This window comes from Idiotropiscis lumnitzeri, chromosome 17, assembly GCF_059441095.1.
Source record: "Idiotropiscis lumnitzeri isolate Australia: NSW breed Sydney's pygmy pipehorse chromosome 17, RoL_Ilum_1.0, whole genome shotgun sequence".
NCBI classification, from domain to species: Eukaryota; Metazoa; Chordata; class Actinopteri; order Syngnathiformes; family Syngnathidae; genus Idiotropiscis; species Idiotropiscis lumnitzeri.
The window spans coordinates 2,660,321-2,677,300 of record NC_142407.1 but is presented as its reverse complement, the minus strand read 5'-3'; the positions used below and the strand labels follow the sequence as shown (position 1 = coordinate 2,677,300).

General features: G+C 41.3%; 1 protein-coding gene across 1 annotated transcript in view; it reads left to right on the top strand.

The window, feature by feature from the left end:
- LOC148319705 (uncharacterized) overlaps positions 1 to 16,980 on the top strand; it is a 71,333-nt gene that overhangs the window by 7,039 nt on the left and 47,314 nt on the right. Inside the window, exons 3-4 of the mRNA XM_088280213.1 lie at positions 11,808 to 15,887; positions 16,518 to 16,730. Coding sequence (XP_088136339.1) covers positions 11,808 to 15,887; positions 16,518 to 16,730 — 4,293 coding nt within the window. The remainder of the gene's footprint in view (positions 1 to 11,807; positions 15,888 to 16,517; positions 16,731 to 16,980) is intronic.

Sequence of the window (16,980 nt, the reverse complement as noted above, 5' to 3'; positions counted from 1 at the left end):
AGATGGTAAATTGAATTTTAGTTGTTTGTTTTCATATTCCGTCTAAGGCCAGTTCATCAAATTACCGTATTTTCACAGCCGAAAGATGCGCTGTATCAAAGGTGCAGCATCAGTTGAGGGTGTTATTTCTGTATTTAATACTTACACTGGGTGCGCCGCACTATGAGGCGCATGCTAGCTCGTGCGTGCTAGCTCGCACGTGCCAGCTCGCGCATGCCAGCTCCCATGTAGAGCAAGGCATCTTTGTCAATAGCAGCACCTCAGACGCAATGAGAGCTCTCATGACAACACAGTTGTTCAACAACGACACGGGAGGGATGTCACTGCTCACCACACTCCTCAGAGTCACAGTTTCAAATCAAAAACAAAAATATCTCTGTACAGCATGTTTCTTTCTTTCTTTAGTCCTCATGCACAGAGCGCGTAGAGCCAATCGCAGCAACCAGGTCTCTCCATCTGGGTCTATTGTGGGCAAGATGTTGAGCTTGTGCCAGGGTCACATTACAGGTCTTAAGATCCTGGGCTATTACATCCAGCCAGCGGATACAAGGAGCAGCCCTGGGTCGTCTCCAGCCAACTTGATGGGTATTGAAGGCCACGATGGTGTTTGTTGGGTGCTCTTCTGGCAGGCGTAAAAGGTGGCCATACCAGGGTACTCGCCACATTGGTGCGAGGCGGGATGCTGGCAGTTGTTGGCTTTTCTCCCTTAACATCTGGTTGCCACCGTCCTGGGGGCTCCAACCCACCAGGAATAGGAACTGTATAACCTTGCGGAAGTGTGGCAGCTTAAACCTACCCAGTGCTTGCCTGGGCTCGGTGCATGGGGAGCCTGTATCCTCTGGGGTACACAGCGCTGGGATGGCATAAATGAGCAGTTCCGCTCGAAGTTCCTGATGTATGTCAGGGCTTCACAGCATGTCAGCATGCTGTAAGGTGGCAGCCCCACAAGCTGACTAGCCATCACTAGGCTAACTACCCAGCATGGTGAAACAACTCAGTTACAAAACCAAGCAAAGCGACCAGATTAAACCGGACGGACCTTCTCGTCAGCAGACCTCTAAACAGCATACAAGCAAACAATGAAACAAAGAAATAAAATTAACACAAAACATGCATATCTCATGCCATTCATATCCCAAAAAGAAATAAAAATAACGCGAAAAGATTACTGCAATGGATTCTGGGAGCCAATCAGCCTCAGCCAATCACATGGCTGTTTAGAGAGATGTGAGTGGTGTGCTTTGGGCAGTGTGTTATTTATTTATTTTATTTTTTATCTGTTGTCTAAACCTGTGATGTTTCTTGCTTGCAATAACATGAATGATAAGAGAGACTACGACATCGTGGGCAGGTGCCCTTTTGTCCAGCTTTCTCCAGCATCATAAAAAAAAAAAACGTATACACCTAATGTATTTGTCACAGACAATTCGGAGCATAGTAGTCTTAGGCTTTGACCAGCATGGTGTGCAAAACATCCATCCATTATCCGCCGCTTATCCGGGGTCGGGTCGTGGAGGCAGCAGCTTCAGCAGGGAAGCCCAGACTTCCCGCTCCCCAGCCACATCTTCCAGCTCTGCCGGAGGGATCCCCAGGCGTTCCCAGGCCAGCCGGGAGACATAGTCTCTCCAGCGTGTCCTGGGTTGTCCTCTGGGCCTCCTGCCGGTGGGACATGCCCGAAACACCTCACCAGGGAGGCGTCCAGGAGGCATCCTAATCAGATGCCCGAGCCACCTCATCCTCTCAACGTGGAGGAGCAGCGAGTGCCTCCCGGATGGGCGAGCTTCTCACCCTATCTCTAAGGGAGAGCCGAGACACCCTGCGGAGGAAACTCATTTCAGCCGCTTGTATCTGAGATCTTGTTCTTTCGGTCACGACCCACAGCTCGTGACCATAGGTGAGGGTAGGGAACGTAGATCGACCGGTAAATCGAGAGCTTCGCAGTTTGGCTCAGCTCCCTCTTCACCACAACATGGTCCACTCTGAATCAATGTCCCGCGCCTCCCCGGGTATGTGGGCAAAGTTCTGCCAGAGGTGGGAGTTGATACTCTTTCTGACCGGGGATTCTGCCAAGCGCTACCAGCAGACTCTCACAATACGTTTGGGTCTGCTGGGTCGGACCGGCATCTTCCCCCACCATTGGAGCCAACTCACTACCAGGTGGTGATCAGTTGACAGCTCCGCCCCTTTCTTCACACGAGTGTCCAAAAGATGCGGCCGCAAATCCAATGACACGACCACAACGTCGATCATCGAACTGCGGCCTAGGGTGTCCTGGTGCCAAGTGCACATATGGACACCCTTATGTTTGAACATGGTGTTCGCTATGGACAATCCGTGACGAGCACAGAAGTCCAGTAACAGAACACCACTTGGGTTCAGATTGGGGGGCCGTTCCTCCCAATCACGCCCTTCAGGGTCTCACTGTCATTACCCACGTGAGCATTGAAGTCCCCCAGCACGAGGGAGTCTCCAGGGGGAGCGCTCTCCAGCGCCTGGGGCTCAGACGAGCCCCACCTCCATGCCTGGCTCCAGAGGGGGCCCCGGTGACCCGCGTCCGGGCAAGGAAAAACGTCCAAAAATGTTGTGCTTTCATAAGGGGTGTGGTGAGCCGTGCTTTGTCTGGACCCTCACCGAGGACCTGTTTGCCATGGGTGACCCTACCAGGAGCAAAAGCCCCCTACAACTTAGCTCCTGGGAACATTGGGACCCGCAAACCCCTCCACCGCGGTAAGGTGATGGCTCATGGAGGAGGTGTGCAAAACATGTACTCTGAAATGCCCTAAGAGGATCAAGCCCGATGGTCAAGAGAATTGTTCATGTATAGATCAATGGGTCTCACGCTTTACACAAGGCGTGTCGCATTTCAAGGCGCCTCGTTTGTTTTGGGGAAAATTTGTTACTTTAAAGTGCGCCTTATGGTCGTGCAAATTCGGTATGTCGTCACATGAAACGGTCCCAAAAATGGTTGGGGGCCGCTGTCCTATGGGACTTTGATGCTCACGGCAATGACAGTCAAACCCAGCAGGACACATTGGGTGGGATGGCCCGTCTGATCATAATCAGAACTGTTTTATATTTAGATCAGGGTTTTGTGACTAATAATATAATATAATAATAATAATAACTAGAGCTGCGAGCAGCTATTAAGGGCCCTCGCAGCCCTGGCAACGTTGGGGTACGGGCACATTGGAATTGCAATTTTTTGAAAATTAGGTATATAGAATTAAAATTAATTTTGATCAAATATAATCCCGATAGAACAGCGGTCGGGAACCTATGGCTCTCGAGCCATATATGGCTCTTCCGGAGACGTCATATGGCTCCCAGACAGTTTGGAGTTGAGGGGGCCAAAAAAAAATTAAATTAAATTAAAATATATATATATTTTGGAACTGGTTTTAAAATACTAGTGATAATCTTAATAATATTAAGTAATTTAAAATTAGTTTTAAAGATACATTTTAAAAGTCAGGGGTGGGTTGCGGCACTTGCAATCCGCCGGTGACCCGAGGATCAGGTCGGGAACCAATCGATCGCAAGTACGTCACGGGTCATTGTCAATGTACGGAAATTAATTTTATCAGAGATAAAATTTCAACCCTTCAACCCGCTCAACCCTTGTAACAGAAAAGATGGCGAAAAGAAAAAAAGACGATGATTACCGTACATTCCAGGCTGCGTGGACAGAGGAATTTGCATTTGTGGAGAGAGCAGGATCCACAGTATGTCGAATATGCAATGACAAAATTGCATCAATGAAACGCTCAAATATAAAGCGGCACTTCGATACGCGTCATGCTTCTTTTGCATTGAAATATCCACCGGGGGACAGCAGGAAAAAGGCATGCGAAGAGCTGCAACGGATAGTGCAGACGAGCCAGCAGCAACTGCGTGTCTGGACCACGCAAGGTGACGGTAATTCCGCTAGCTTTGCGGGTGCTTTGGCAATAGTGAAGAGTGGAAAGCCGTTCACAGATGGCGAATATGCCAAAACATTTATGCTTGATGTGGCCAATGAACTTTTTGATGACTTTCCAAATAAAGCCAAGATAATCAAAAAAATAAGAGACATGCCACTGTCAGCAAGAACGGTTCACGATCGGAGCATCATGATGGCGAATCAAGTCGAGGAAACACAAATTAAGGACATAAAAAAAACCACGCAGCACCAGAAGTCGCATTAAAAGTAAACCTTTTATTATTTTTATTATTATTATATGTTTAAAATACTATATGGCTCTCAAAAAATATATATCTAGAAATAATTTGGTTTTATGGCTCTCCAGGTCAAAAAGGTTCCCGACCGCTGCGATAGAAGGTTGCAAATTGGGAAGGAAATTTAAAAAATCCCACCTCCTTTTGAGTTTCTTAGAATTTTTTTTTAGATCGTGGGGTGTTTGTTACAACTTTTGCTTGAGTTTTTTGACACGTACAACCAGGGCTGCTTCGCTAAAAATATTGTAATGATGTTTTCGAGCCATTTTTTTTTAAATCACTCAATAACCTAATGAAATATCAATGCTGCTTCCAGGCCTGACATTTTTGCAACAGTGTTTTTTTGGGGTGAATATGAGTTGCCAAGGACACAGCTTTGCTCTGTGTTGCGATATGATAAAATCTCTTTTGAACAAATATGAGGTAAATCTGGTCAACCTGTATAGAGAAAAAACACGAAACATATACTCAATATATTTCCTTTTGATCGTAGTTAGATCGTATCACTACGATAAAAAGTAAGTTTGTGGATTTGTTCAGGCCTCGACTATTATCAAATGTGACCAAATATTTAGTATTTATTTCAGTAATCATCATTTTTGTAGCCAAGGCGACACCAACCTTTAAATTAAATTCAAAATGGCGGACTTCCTTTTAATTTTAGCATATCGCTCCAGGAGCCTTTTTTTTTAAAATTTATTTATTTTTTTCTACTATTACATGTACTACCAAGTTTTCTAAGTTATTCATGAAACGTTCAACTTGGGGCTGCTTTATTAAAAAATTCTAGGGATCTACCATTTTTTTAAAACTTATAAAACATTGATGACTTTGCCAGGTGTGATATGTCTGCAAAGTTTCATGAATTGTCATGCTTATTTAGTCCATCAAAATCAGAGTTGTTTTATTGGCCAAAAGTATGTTGCCACGATCAGACGTTGCGGCACCGTAATGCCCACTCCCTACCCCGAAAAGTCACAAAACTCGGCACAGAGTAAGATCAATGTCTTGAGGCTGTTCTGACATATTTTCTGTTGGATTCGTTCAACGTGCACCGTGTATGTAATATGTTAAAATGTAAAAATGTAAATTTTTAGTCGCCGCTAGTTGGCGCTATATCTATAACAGAATATTAACATATTTTTCCTTTGGGTCACAACTCTTTACATATATATATATATATATATATATATATGATTTTTTTTTTTTTTTGAGCATTCGCAGGGGAGTTAGTAAGCATTTTGTCCATTTGGGCGAAGGGAATATTCAATCCAAACTTTGAAGCCCCACCCACCCTCTGTCATATAGTTTTTCGAAAACTAAAAATTTTTGTCCTAGTGTTTGTCCCAGGTCTTAAGATGGTACAGCCAAAATTTGAAGTCAATCGGGTGAATCCTCTAGGATCATGGTGTCACGCCCACAGCTTTTCGTGAAAAACTTTGGTATTTCAAAATCATGAATGCCTAAATACTCCACTGAGCAAATATGAGGTAGCTCTTGTTAACCTGTTAGGAGAAAAACATCAAAGAATTAACTATTTACTTCCTTTAGCCAGTATATGGCGCCACCACTGTGATAAAAAAATATTACAATACAATACAATACAGTAGAACTTTATTTATATAGCGCATTTCATAACAGTTCGTAGATGTCTTCAGTATGGAGGACTGAAAGTGCCAAAATTAAATATATAAGTACACCATGAAATGATTAAAATTGTCATTAATTAATAAAATGTTAAATTTATTAATTAAATATGGAATTAAAAAAATCAGTCATGAATTAATTAAATTACCAATGATTATATGTAAAAAAATATAATTATTTCTTTACCGAATTAATTATGTATTTGATTAATTATTTATATATTTAATTAATTATTTCATTGTACCGAGTTGCAATGTTTCATGAATTAATTTTATCTGTCAAAATCGCCCATCAAAGTTAGTGGGCGGGGCTAAACACTGACAAACTCAAATCTTGGCTAAGTCGTTGCTTTGGCCTGAAGTGGTTGCAAACATGGTGATTATGATGATGGAGGACTTTCATGAGCTGTCTTGATTGAGCGATCGAGGCTTGTATTTAGTTGTTTAACTTGAGTATAAACCAATGTAGAGGTGAATAGCGTCACTCAGTGTATCGGCGTATTTTCACTAGATACTCTGCATCAATCCAATATTCTGGAATTGATTTGCCTTGACTTGATGAGCAGCCAAACGATCAGGTGTTAGGACCATGAAACACTGCAACGCGGGACCATGAAAAAAATTAAATACATACATAAATAATGAAATACATAAATAATTAATTAAAAAAATTGTTATATGGGTTTTGTTTTGTATATAATCATTGATGATTTAATTGACACATTTATTTATTTAATTCCACATTTAATTAATAATTTAAGCATTTAATTAATTAATGACCATTTTAATTAATAAACATTTCATGGTGTATTTATTTATTTAATTTTGGCACATTCAGTCCTCTATACTTCAGGCCTTTACTATTATCAAATGTGAAAAAATGTTACGACAAATTATTGTGTAAAGTTAGAACAGGGGGGCACGCATTCCAAAAACATGCATTGCAGGTATATTGGACACTCTAAATTGCCCCTAGGTATGAGTGTGAGTGCGGATGGTTGTTCATCTATGTGTGTCCTACGATTGGCTGGCAACCAGTTCAGGGTATACCACCCTTACTGCCGGAAGATAGATGGGATAGGCGGTACAGATAATGGATGGATGGAAGTCAGAGCAGCCTTTGTTGTCAAAGCCACGTCAAACTTTAAAGTGAATTCAAAATGGCCGACTTTCTGTGTAATTTTGCTTATGGCTCCAAGAGACTTTTTGGGAGGTCTTGGCCTGGTACATACTACATAAAACTTTTGAAGAGCTACATGAAACATACACCCGGGGCAGCTTCTTTTAAAATTTCTAGGGGGTTACTAGCAGGACATTTTTTTAAAAATTGCACAGGAAACTAATAAAATGAATACAATTGTATTGTATTTTGCCAGGCCTGATGTGTTTGCAACATTTCCTGAGTTTTCGTTAATATTTAAGATAAGATAAGATAAGATGTCCTTTATTAGTCCCACAATGGGGAAATTTGAGGTGTTACAGCAGCAAAGATATAGATCACACAGAGTCGGCGGCGTAATGTAGCCGTTAATGTATAACATTAGCAGCAGACATTCAGAAAAAGCATGCAAATATACACAGTATAAACGTATCTAAGTGTAAGGAAACACTCCTAATGTTTGTCCATTATACGGAGGGGGAAACGCTGTAATGATAAAAACTACTGAATGATTGAAAATACTGCAATCATAAAAATATTGCAATGATAAAAGTACTGTAATGGTAAGAGTACTGAAATGATAGAAAAGTACTGCATGATAGAAAATACTGCAATGGTAAAAGTACTGTAATAGTAAAAGTACTGCAACGATAGAAAAATACTGCAATGATGAAAGTACTGTAATAGTAAAAGTACCGCAATGATAGAAAAATACTGCAATGATAAAAGTACTGTAATAGTGAACATCCTGCAGTGGTAGAAATACTACAGTGATAGAAGTATTGTAATAAGAATACTGTAATGGTAAACAAAATACATCATTGGTCAATATTTAAGTACACCCTTGGCTGAAAGTACAGTAGTAGTTAATATTGCATCCTAGGACTGCACAATTGCACTAATGCCCTCCCGTTTGTAGGCCTGACCCAATGTTCTTGTTAAAAAGTCTGACAGCAGTTGGCAGGAAGGAGCGGCGAAATCTCTCTTTGGTACAGCGAGGGTGTAAAAGTCTGTCACTGAAGGAGCTGTAAAGTGTTCTCAGAGCGTCATTGAATGGGTGGGCTGGGTTGTCCAGCATTGATGACAGTTTTGCCGTCATCCTTCTGCCCCCCACTGAGTCCACAGAGTCCAGGGAGCAGCCCAGGACAGAGCTGGCCCTCCTCACCAGTTTGTCCAGTCTCTTTTTGTCTCGGCCCGAGATGCCTCCTGCCCAGGAGACCACTCCATAGAAGATGACTGATGAAACCACCGAGTCATAGAAGTTCCTGAGGAGTGTTCCCCGAACGCCAAAGGACCTCAGCCGCCTGAGTAGGAAGAGTCTGCTCTGACCCTTCCTATAGAGAGCGTCTGTGTTGTCGCTCCAGTCCAGTTTATTGTTCAGATGAACACCCAGGTACTTGTAAGTTGAGACCCTCTCAACGTCTGTTCCCTGGATATTCACTGGTGCAGGTGGAGAGTGCCGACGCTTGCGGAAATCCACCACCAGCTCTTTGGATTTCCCAGCGTTGATTTGGAGGCGGTTCTGCTGACACCAGTCCACGAACCCCTGCGTAACCCCTCTGTACTCCCGATCGTCATCGTCAGTGATGAGGCCGACAATCGCAGAGTCATCAGAGAACTTCTGCAGGTGACAGGTTGTGGAATTGTATTTGTAGTCCGAGGTGTAGAGGGTGAACAGGAAGGGAGCCAGCACAGTTCCCTGCGGCGCTCCCGTGCTGCAGAGGAGCACGTCAGACACACAGTCCTGTGTTCTCACGTACTGTGGCCGGTTTGTGAGGTAGTTGTGAATCCATGTGATGAGGTGGTGGGCCACTCCCGCCTGCTCCAGCTTGTCTCCCAATAAGGCGGGCTGGATGGTGTTGAAAGCACTTGAGAAATCAAAGAACATGATCCTCACCGTGCCCCCCGCCTTCTCCAGGTGGAAGAGTGAAGTGTGGAGCAGGTAGATGATGGCATCATCCACACTGATGCCAGGCTGGTATGCAAACTGGAGTGGGTCCATTGAGGAGCTGACCAGGGGGCGCAGATGGACGAGGACCAGTCTCTCCAGGGTCTTCATCAGATGAGACGTCAGCGCCACTGGTCTGAAGTTGTTGAGCTCCTTCGGATGGGGTGTCTTTGGAACCGGAACCAGGCAGGATGTTTTCCACAGCTGGGGGACTCTGCCCAGCTTCAAGCTCAGGTTGAACATGTGCTGGACGATTCCACACAGCTGGTCTGCGCAGGATTTGAGGAGCTGGGAGCTGATCCCATCTGGGCCTGCCGCCTTCCTCGCCTTCATCTTCCTCAGCTGATTCTTCACCTGAGATGTTGTGAGGAACAAGGCTGAGCAGGAGGAAGTGGTGGTTGTCTGATGAGGCTGGGAACTGGAGCCTGTGGAGAGAGAGAGGGGCGAGAGAGGGGGAGAGAGGGTCTTGTTCGCAGTGGCAGGAGGGGTGGGTGGGGGCTGCATCAGGGAAGCCTGAGCGGGGTCAGACATTTGATCAAACCTATTGAAAAATAGGTTCAACTCATTTGCCCAGTCCTTCAAGGCCTCCTCAGCTTCTCCGGACCATCGCTGAACTGTGCGTGTCACAGCTGGCTGCCTGCGGACGAGAGGTTTGTACACAGGCAGGAGAGCAACCAAGTTGTGGTCAGCTTTGCCCAGCGGGGGGAGGGGCAGTGACGTGTACGCCTCCTTGGTGTTGGCATAGAAGAGGTCCAATATTTTATTGTCTCTGGTTTGGCATGTTACATATTGTGTGAATGAAGGCAGAGAGGAGGAAGGAGAAGCATGATTGAAGTCACCAGAGATAAGGAACAAGGCATTTGGGTGCTGTGTTTGTAGCCTGCTCACAGCTGCATTCAGTACATCACAGGCTGTCTCACCGTTAGCAGAGGGAGGCACGTACGCCGCCACCGCGATCACATGACTGAACTCTCGCGGTAAATAGACCGGACGCATGCTAACAGCTATCATCTCAATGTCCCGACTGCAAAGTTGATCCTTAACAGTTATATGCCCAGGGTTACACCATCTATCATTAACAAACACAGCCAGCCCTCCCCCTTTTCTCTTACCGCTCTCCAGTGTCCTGTCCGCGCGTAGTATTTGGAAGCCGTCCAATTCCACGACGGCGTCCGGCGTTAGCTCTGTTAGCCACGACTCCGTGAACACCAGCAAGCTAGCCTCCCGGACAATCCTCTCGTGCCGGGTTAGCGCTGTTAGCTCGTCCATTTTGTTGGGGAGGGATCGAACATTCCCCATAATAACGGACGGGAGGACGGGGTGATATCGTCTCCTCCTTGCCTGGCGTTTAGCCCCCGCACGACATCCCCGTCTCTTCCTCCTCAGCTCGCGGGGAATATCGGGTCTCGCTCCGGGAGCCCACGCGGGGTTAGCACGGAGTGCTAACAGCTGATCTCTTGTGTACACGATCGATCCGTAGCTCCGAGTTTCGTCTCCGGACACGATCGCGCAAAAAACAGCCCCCAACAGCAGCAAAACCACCGCAAGTTGGATGTCCATTGCTGAGGTGAGGTAAAAATAAAATAAAAAAGGGTAAAGGGAAAAAACACACGAAAAAGGCTCAATAGTGAGCCACGCTGCTGTAAACAGGCAGCCACTCGCGCGGCGCCGGAACTTGAAAATCAAGTTTGACTTTAACCAGTAGGTGGCGATATCACTGCGATGAAAAATAAGTTTGTAGGTGTCTTCAGGCCTTTACTATTATGAAATGTGAGAAATCTGTACGAGAAATTATTGAGTGGTTAAAGTTTAAACAGCTTTTGTTGTCAGAGCCACGTTAAACTTTGAAGTGAATTCAAAATGGCCAAGTTCCTGTGCAATTTAGCATATGGCTCCAAGAGTCTTTTTGGAGGTCTTGGCCTTGTACATACTCCATCAAATCTTTGAAGAGCCAGGTGAAATATACATCCGGGGTTGCTTATTAGAAAATTACTAGGGGGTGCTAGCGAGCCATTTTTTAAAAATTGCACAAGAAACTAATAAAATATTGATTTTGCCAGGCCTGATGTGTTTGCAAAGTTAATGTTTAGAACTTCAAAATTAGCATTGTTTTATTGACGAACTGTGCGAAGCCATGCCCACAGTTTTTCACGAAAAATGACAAATTTTGTATTTTGACATGTTGAAGGCCTAAACACTTATCCGAGCAAATATGAAGTTGCCCTTGTTAACCTACTCAGAGAAAAACATAAAAAAAATAACTTGATTTAACCAAGGGGTGGCGCTACAACTACAATGAAAAATAAATCCATAGATGTCTGCAGGTCATGTTACAGTATACACATCAACAAAGGCATATTGATAAAGATAACAGCAAGTACACAGAACATCAATTGAACAAAACACACAACAAAAGAACTAAAACAATCAGTTGACTCAAAACCCACCCTACTCATTCAACAAGAGAAGACTGGTCAACAGACCAAAGACTGTGTATTCTTATGACTGTAAACTTGCACATACATTCGGAAGATACAGTGCATTTAAGGGGTTTCCATCTTCTGTTTGAATTAATCTTTCAATGTGTATTTTATTCCAGCTAAATGATGCGTCATTTAGATCTAATCTCATTTTTGAGATCCATACAAACATGGATTATCTCGGGTGTGACACTAAATTACTCTGTTGGGTCTGTCTGCATTGCTGTCCTTAGTATCAAGTGAACCTTTTTTAAGATGAAGCATCTGGCAAAGCTCAACCTGTCTCTTATTATGGTGTGCTCACTGTTGACAAAACCTTCAATGTAAAACAATAAAACATTCTTTTTTTTCTTATAAAGGACAAACTGAATTTGAAGAGGCTTCAGTTCAGCGGATGGAAAGATAAAGACGCTTCAATGAAAATAAAACAAAATGTGTTTACATCTCATGACGAATGCCAGAATGAAACAGAAGTCAAGGATGAAGCACTTACATCGGATGACACAGAAAAAACAGGAAGTGGGAAGGAAGTAACTGAAAAAATAACAATGGCTGAATTGAAAACAGAAATTGAACATGCTGAAAATGAGGCGCATGACCTCAAGGAGAAAGATGAAGAACTGAGAAAGACAATAGAACATTCTATGGAGAACATGGAAGAGAGAATTCAGGATCTCAGTCAACTCATAATGGACATAACTAATTTGGAAAGACCAAAGACTGACAATAATTCACAAAATATATTCACCAAAACTGAAAATCTAGAAGGACAAAATGAACCATCAAACCAAACTCAAGATAAAAGTATTTTGAAGCGCCTTTTTGATAAAGAATTACAAATTTGGGTTGCAAAACAAGATGTGAAATTCCTTTCAGGTTATCCTCAGACTACAAAAGTAGGACAAACTAATGATACAGACTCAATCTACAAAATGGAAGCAGCTCAGAATGAAAATTACTATTTGAAGGAAGCTAAAACTAAAAGAAATAAAGATGGACCACTAATAGAAAAGGGCACAAAAGTGGGAAGAAAATGTGAGGAAATAAGTCAAGACTTTAAGGAGGAACACAATAAGGACACAAACATTATATTCAATATATTAGATCAGACAAATTGTGAAAATATACAACTTGGGGACTTAAGTGACAGAGAGGAATGTCAAGGATCCAAAAATAAGGCACAGGAGCCGGAAAACATAGAAGTTGTAGCAGTGCAGGAAATGCACAACTTTAACAGTTTAAGGGAGAATATACAAAGAGAAAAACAGCAACTTAATAAAAATTACGTGATTAAACAAGGGCTACAAGAAATTGAGTTCCTAAAGACCAAGCTTGACATAAGGAAAAAACTAAGTGAACAAGCATTTAGAAAATTCAAGCGAAAAATAAATGAAACAACAAAAATCTGGTTTAAAATGAAAAAAGAAATAGGATTAATGAACATGAAGACCAAAAAGAAGGAAAAAGAGTTTGGCAAAATGCTTGAAAAAATAATAAAAGAAAGGGATGACGTGGAACTTCTGAGATTCAAACTGCAACAACAGCAAAAACAACTTCCTGATAAGAGTCAAGGAAGTACCAATGACTCAACTGTTGTCATTTGTGTATGCAACAATCCCAAGATTAAACATTTAGAAAAGATGAAGGTACCCAAATTATTAGGTAAGACAGAAAAAAAACAAATTCATTTAAAGGTTGAGGAAAATCTTTTTGGTCTCCTTGACACCATGCAAATGATTCATAAACATCTGGAAACAATGAGCGAGGAAATGCAAATTCTGGAAAATGCGAAGGTTCATTTATGCAAACAAAAAGCGTGTTTCAGTGGTTTCAAAAGAGACAGCAAGACTCTTACATTGCATTTAAGGATGAAAAAATCAAAGATCATGATACCCCTTAATAAGCAAATTAATAAAATGCTTGACATCAGAAAAGAAATACAATTGCAAAGAAAAGAGCTTGAAATTAAACTAGAAAGTGTGAAAAGAGAAACCAATGAGATTGAAATGTTAAAATGTGAGTTCGAGATCAAACAGAAAGACAATCTAAATCTTTTAAGAAGACTCAGTCGAATACAGCAAGAAAATAAAAAGAAAGAAGCTGAGATAAAATTAGAGTATAACGCACTCAACAGGTGGTCACAGAAGTGGCAAAACAAGCTAATTTGGCAACTGGAGATGGTTACCAAAGAGATGGATCATTTAGAGATCCTAAAACAGAATGTGAAAAGATGCCAGAAAGAGGCCACAATCTCTATTATCACAAATAACTCTAGTGAGAGTGAAAACAATTGTGATGTGATTCATAAATGTAGGGAGATGCATACAATTATGGGAATGCACTGTGGGTATCTAACCAAAACAATTCATGACATAAAGCAACAGATAAGTAGACAAACCAAAAACACAAGTAAAATAAAATATGAAGTGGAACACACACGTCGAGATATTAAGAAAAGAAAGGAAATGTTTGCTTTAAAGAAAATAACACAGGAAGTAAATAAAACTATAAATAAAAGAAAAAATGAGCTGGAGTTCATAAGGTGTATTATGACCAAAAACAAGGCTGACATAAAACGACAACTTACTTTTCTGGAGAAAAATAAAGAATTATTGAAACAAACAACAAATGAATTGAAAATCACAATGTTTGACTTAGGAATCAATCAAAAAAACATTTACAGTTCATTTGATGACATGAGTACAAAGACACAAATCCTTAAGGGTTGGGCTCTACAGCTTCAGCAAAGAACTGAGCAAATGAATGATTTCATGCAAAGTTTCATTTTAAATACTGAGCATAATATCTTAAAAAACAACATGCCTAAAAAAGAGGGAGACAAAAATGAAAAGTTCAATAAATTCAAAACAAGTATACAGAAGCATGAAAAGGATGTTGAATATTTCAGGCACAAACACGATCTAAGTACAAAAGAAGTTGATGGTGCCATCAACAGAGTAAGCAATATGATGCAAAAGCAATGTGCGAATAGGTATAATACTGAGGAGAATGTACGAGGAGTGCACTTTATGACCAACATAATGTCCATTGAAACAGTCCAAGAAAGTCTCAAGGAGCCAAAAGAAAATAAAATTAAAGACACGACTCGAAGAGTACTCATATTAGTGGCAATAAAGCACATGTCAATTCTTGCTCAAATGAGAGCTGAAATATCAAGTAAAGAACAACAACTGAGGAGAAGAAGAATGCATCTTAATAAATTATTGTGTAACACAGTGAAACAAAAAGAACTCAGTGAAAACAGCAAGTCGATCACCACTGAGTGGAAAAATATAATTAAATTAAAAACCAACAAGGAAGGAATGAAGAAAACTCGCCTTGACTTCAGTAATACACTTGCAGATCTTGAGCAGGTGAAAGATCAAGTGTCATTTACAGATAAATTGCCCCTGAGACAGAGCTACCACTTAAGTTGTCTTCTGTCAATAATGGTGAAACAAAAAGAAGAAATCATTGAGAAGAGACAAGCTGTTGATTATGCTCAGGACACAATCATGAAGGTGAGAAAAAAGTTACTTTCAATTAAGAATAATGTTGATGTTGATAGAAAAAGCTTGAGAAAGTTGGGTAGTCTGCTGACAAGCATGATGAAACAAAAAGAGGAACTTGTTTCGAAGAGAGAAGATGTCGACTTTGATTCGGACAGCGTCAGCATTGAGAGAGAAAATGTACTTTCATTGGAGAATAATATTGACGAAGAGAAGGAAAGACTAACAATTGAGAAGGAAAAATTGGAAAAAATACTGTCTGAGCTGAAAGTGTGGGAAGATCACTTGGCCAGATTCCAGGAGGCGAGTAAAAACAGATTTGAAAATATACTCAAGAAAGGACATAATTCGAAAACAAATAATAAAGGCGTGCATAAAATTACACTTGACTTGAAGAAGACATGTGTACCCCTTGATGAAATGAAAGATCAAATAATGAATCAAAACAAACTAATACAAATAGAGAGGACCCGGCAAGTTTGTGTGTTGTCAAGCTTGGTGAGCCAAAGACAAGAACTTGAGGATAAGCAAAATGTTGTTGATGCTAAAACAAAAAGACTCATCAATGAAAGGGAAAGTATAATTTCTAAAAAATTCAATAATGAAGATGATAGAAGACGAGGAACCATTGAGAAACACAAGATAGAACACCAGCAAGTTGAGCTGAAAAAATGGGAGGATCACTTGACGACAACCATGACTTTACTAAAAACAGTAAAGGTCAATATCCAGGAATTGAATAAGAAGAAATTTGAAAACATTCACAACAAAGGACTCAAATTAGAAACCAGCAAGGAAGGCCTGCAGAAACTGTCGCTGGCCATTAAGAACACACTTGCAGACCTTGATAAGATGACAGACCAAGTCGGAGTTAAAAGCAAACTGCTGCTGAGAGGAAGCATTCAGTTCGATAGTCCGCTGTCAAGCATGGTGAAACAGAAAGAGGAACTTGTTACGAAGAGAAAAGATGTCAACTTTGCTTCTGACAGCGTCAGCATTGAGAGAGAAAATGTACTTTCATTGGAGAATAATATTGATGAAGAAAAGGAAAGAGTAACAATTGAGAAGGAAAATTTTGAAAAACTGCAGTCTGAGCTGAAAGTGTGGGAAGATCACTTGGCCAGATTCCAGGAGGTTAATGAGAACAGATTTGAAAACATACTCAAGAAAGGACATAATTCGCATGCAAATGATAAAGGCGTGCAGAAAATGACACTTGACTTGAAGAAGACATTTGTAGATCTTGATCGAATGACAGATCAAATAATGAATAAAAACAAACTGCTACAAAATGAGAGGACCAGGCAAGTTTGTCTGTTGTCCATCCTGGCAAACAAAAGAGAAGAACTTGAGGAAAAGCAAAATGTTGTTGATGCTGCTGCAGAAACACTGATTCATGAAAGGGAACGTATCATTTCCAAGAAAACCAATATTGAAGAAGGCAGAATGAGAATAGCCATTCAGAAACACAAGATAGAACACCATCAAGTTGAGCTGAAAAAATGGGAGGATCACTTGACGACAACCATGACTTTACTAAAAACAGTCAAGGTCAATATCCAGGAATTGAATAAGAAGAAATTTGAAAACATTCACAACAAAGGACTCAAATTAGAAACCAGCAAGGAAGGCCTGCAGAAACTGTCGCTGGCCATTAAGAACACACTTGCAGACCTTGATAAGATGACAGACCAAGTCGCAGTTAAAAGCAAACTGCTGCTTAGAGGAAGCATCCAGTATGTTAGTCTGCTGTCAAGCATGGTGAAACAGAAAGAGGAACTTGTTTTGAAGAGAAAAGATGTCGACTTTGCTTCTGACAGCGTCAGCATTGAGAGAGAAAATGTACTTTCATTGGAGAATTATATTGATGAAGAAAGGGAAAGACTAACAATTGAGAAGGAAAAATTGGAAAAACTGCAGTCTGAGCTGAAAGTGTGGGAAGACCACTTGGCCAGATTCCAGGAGGTTAATGAGAACAGATTTGAAAACATACTCAAGAAAGGACATAATTCGCATGCAAATG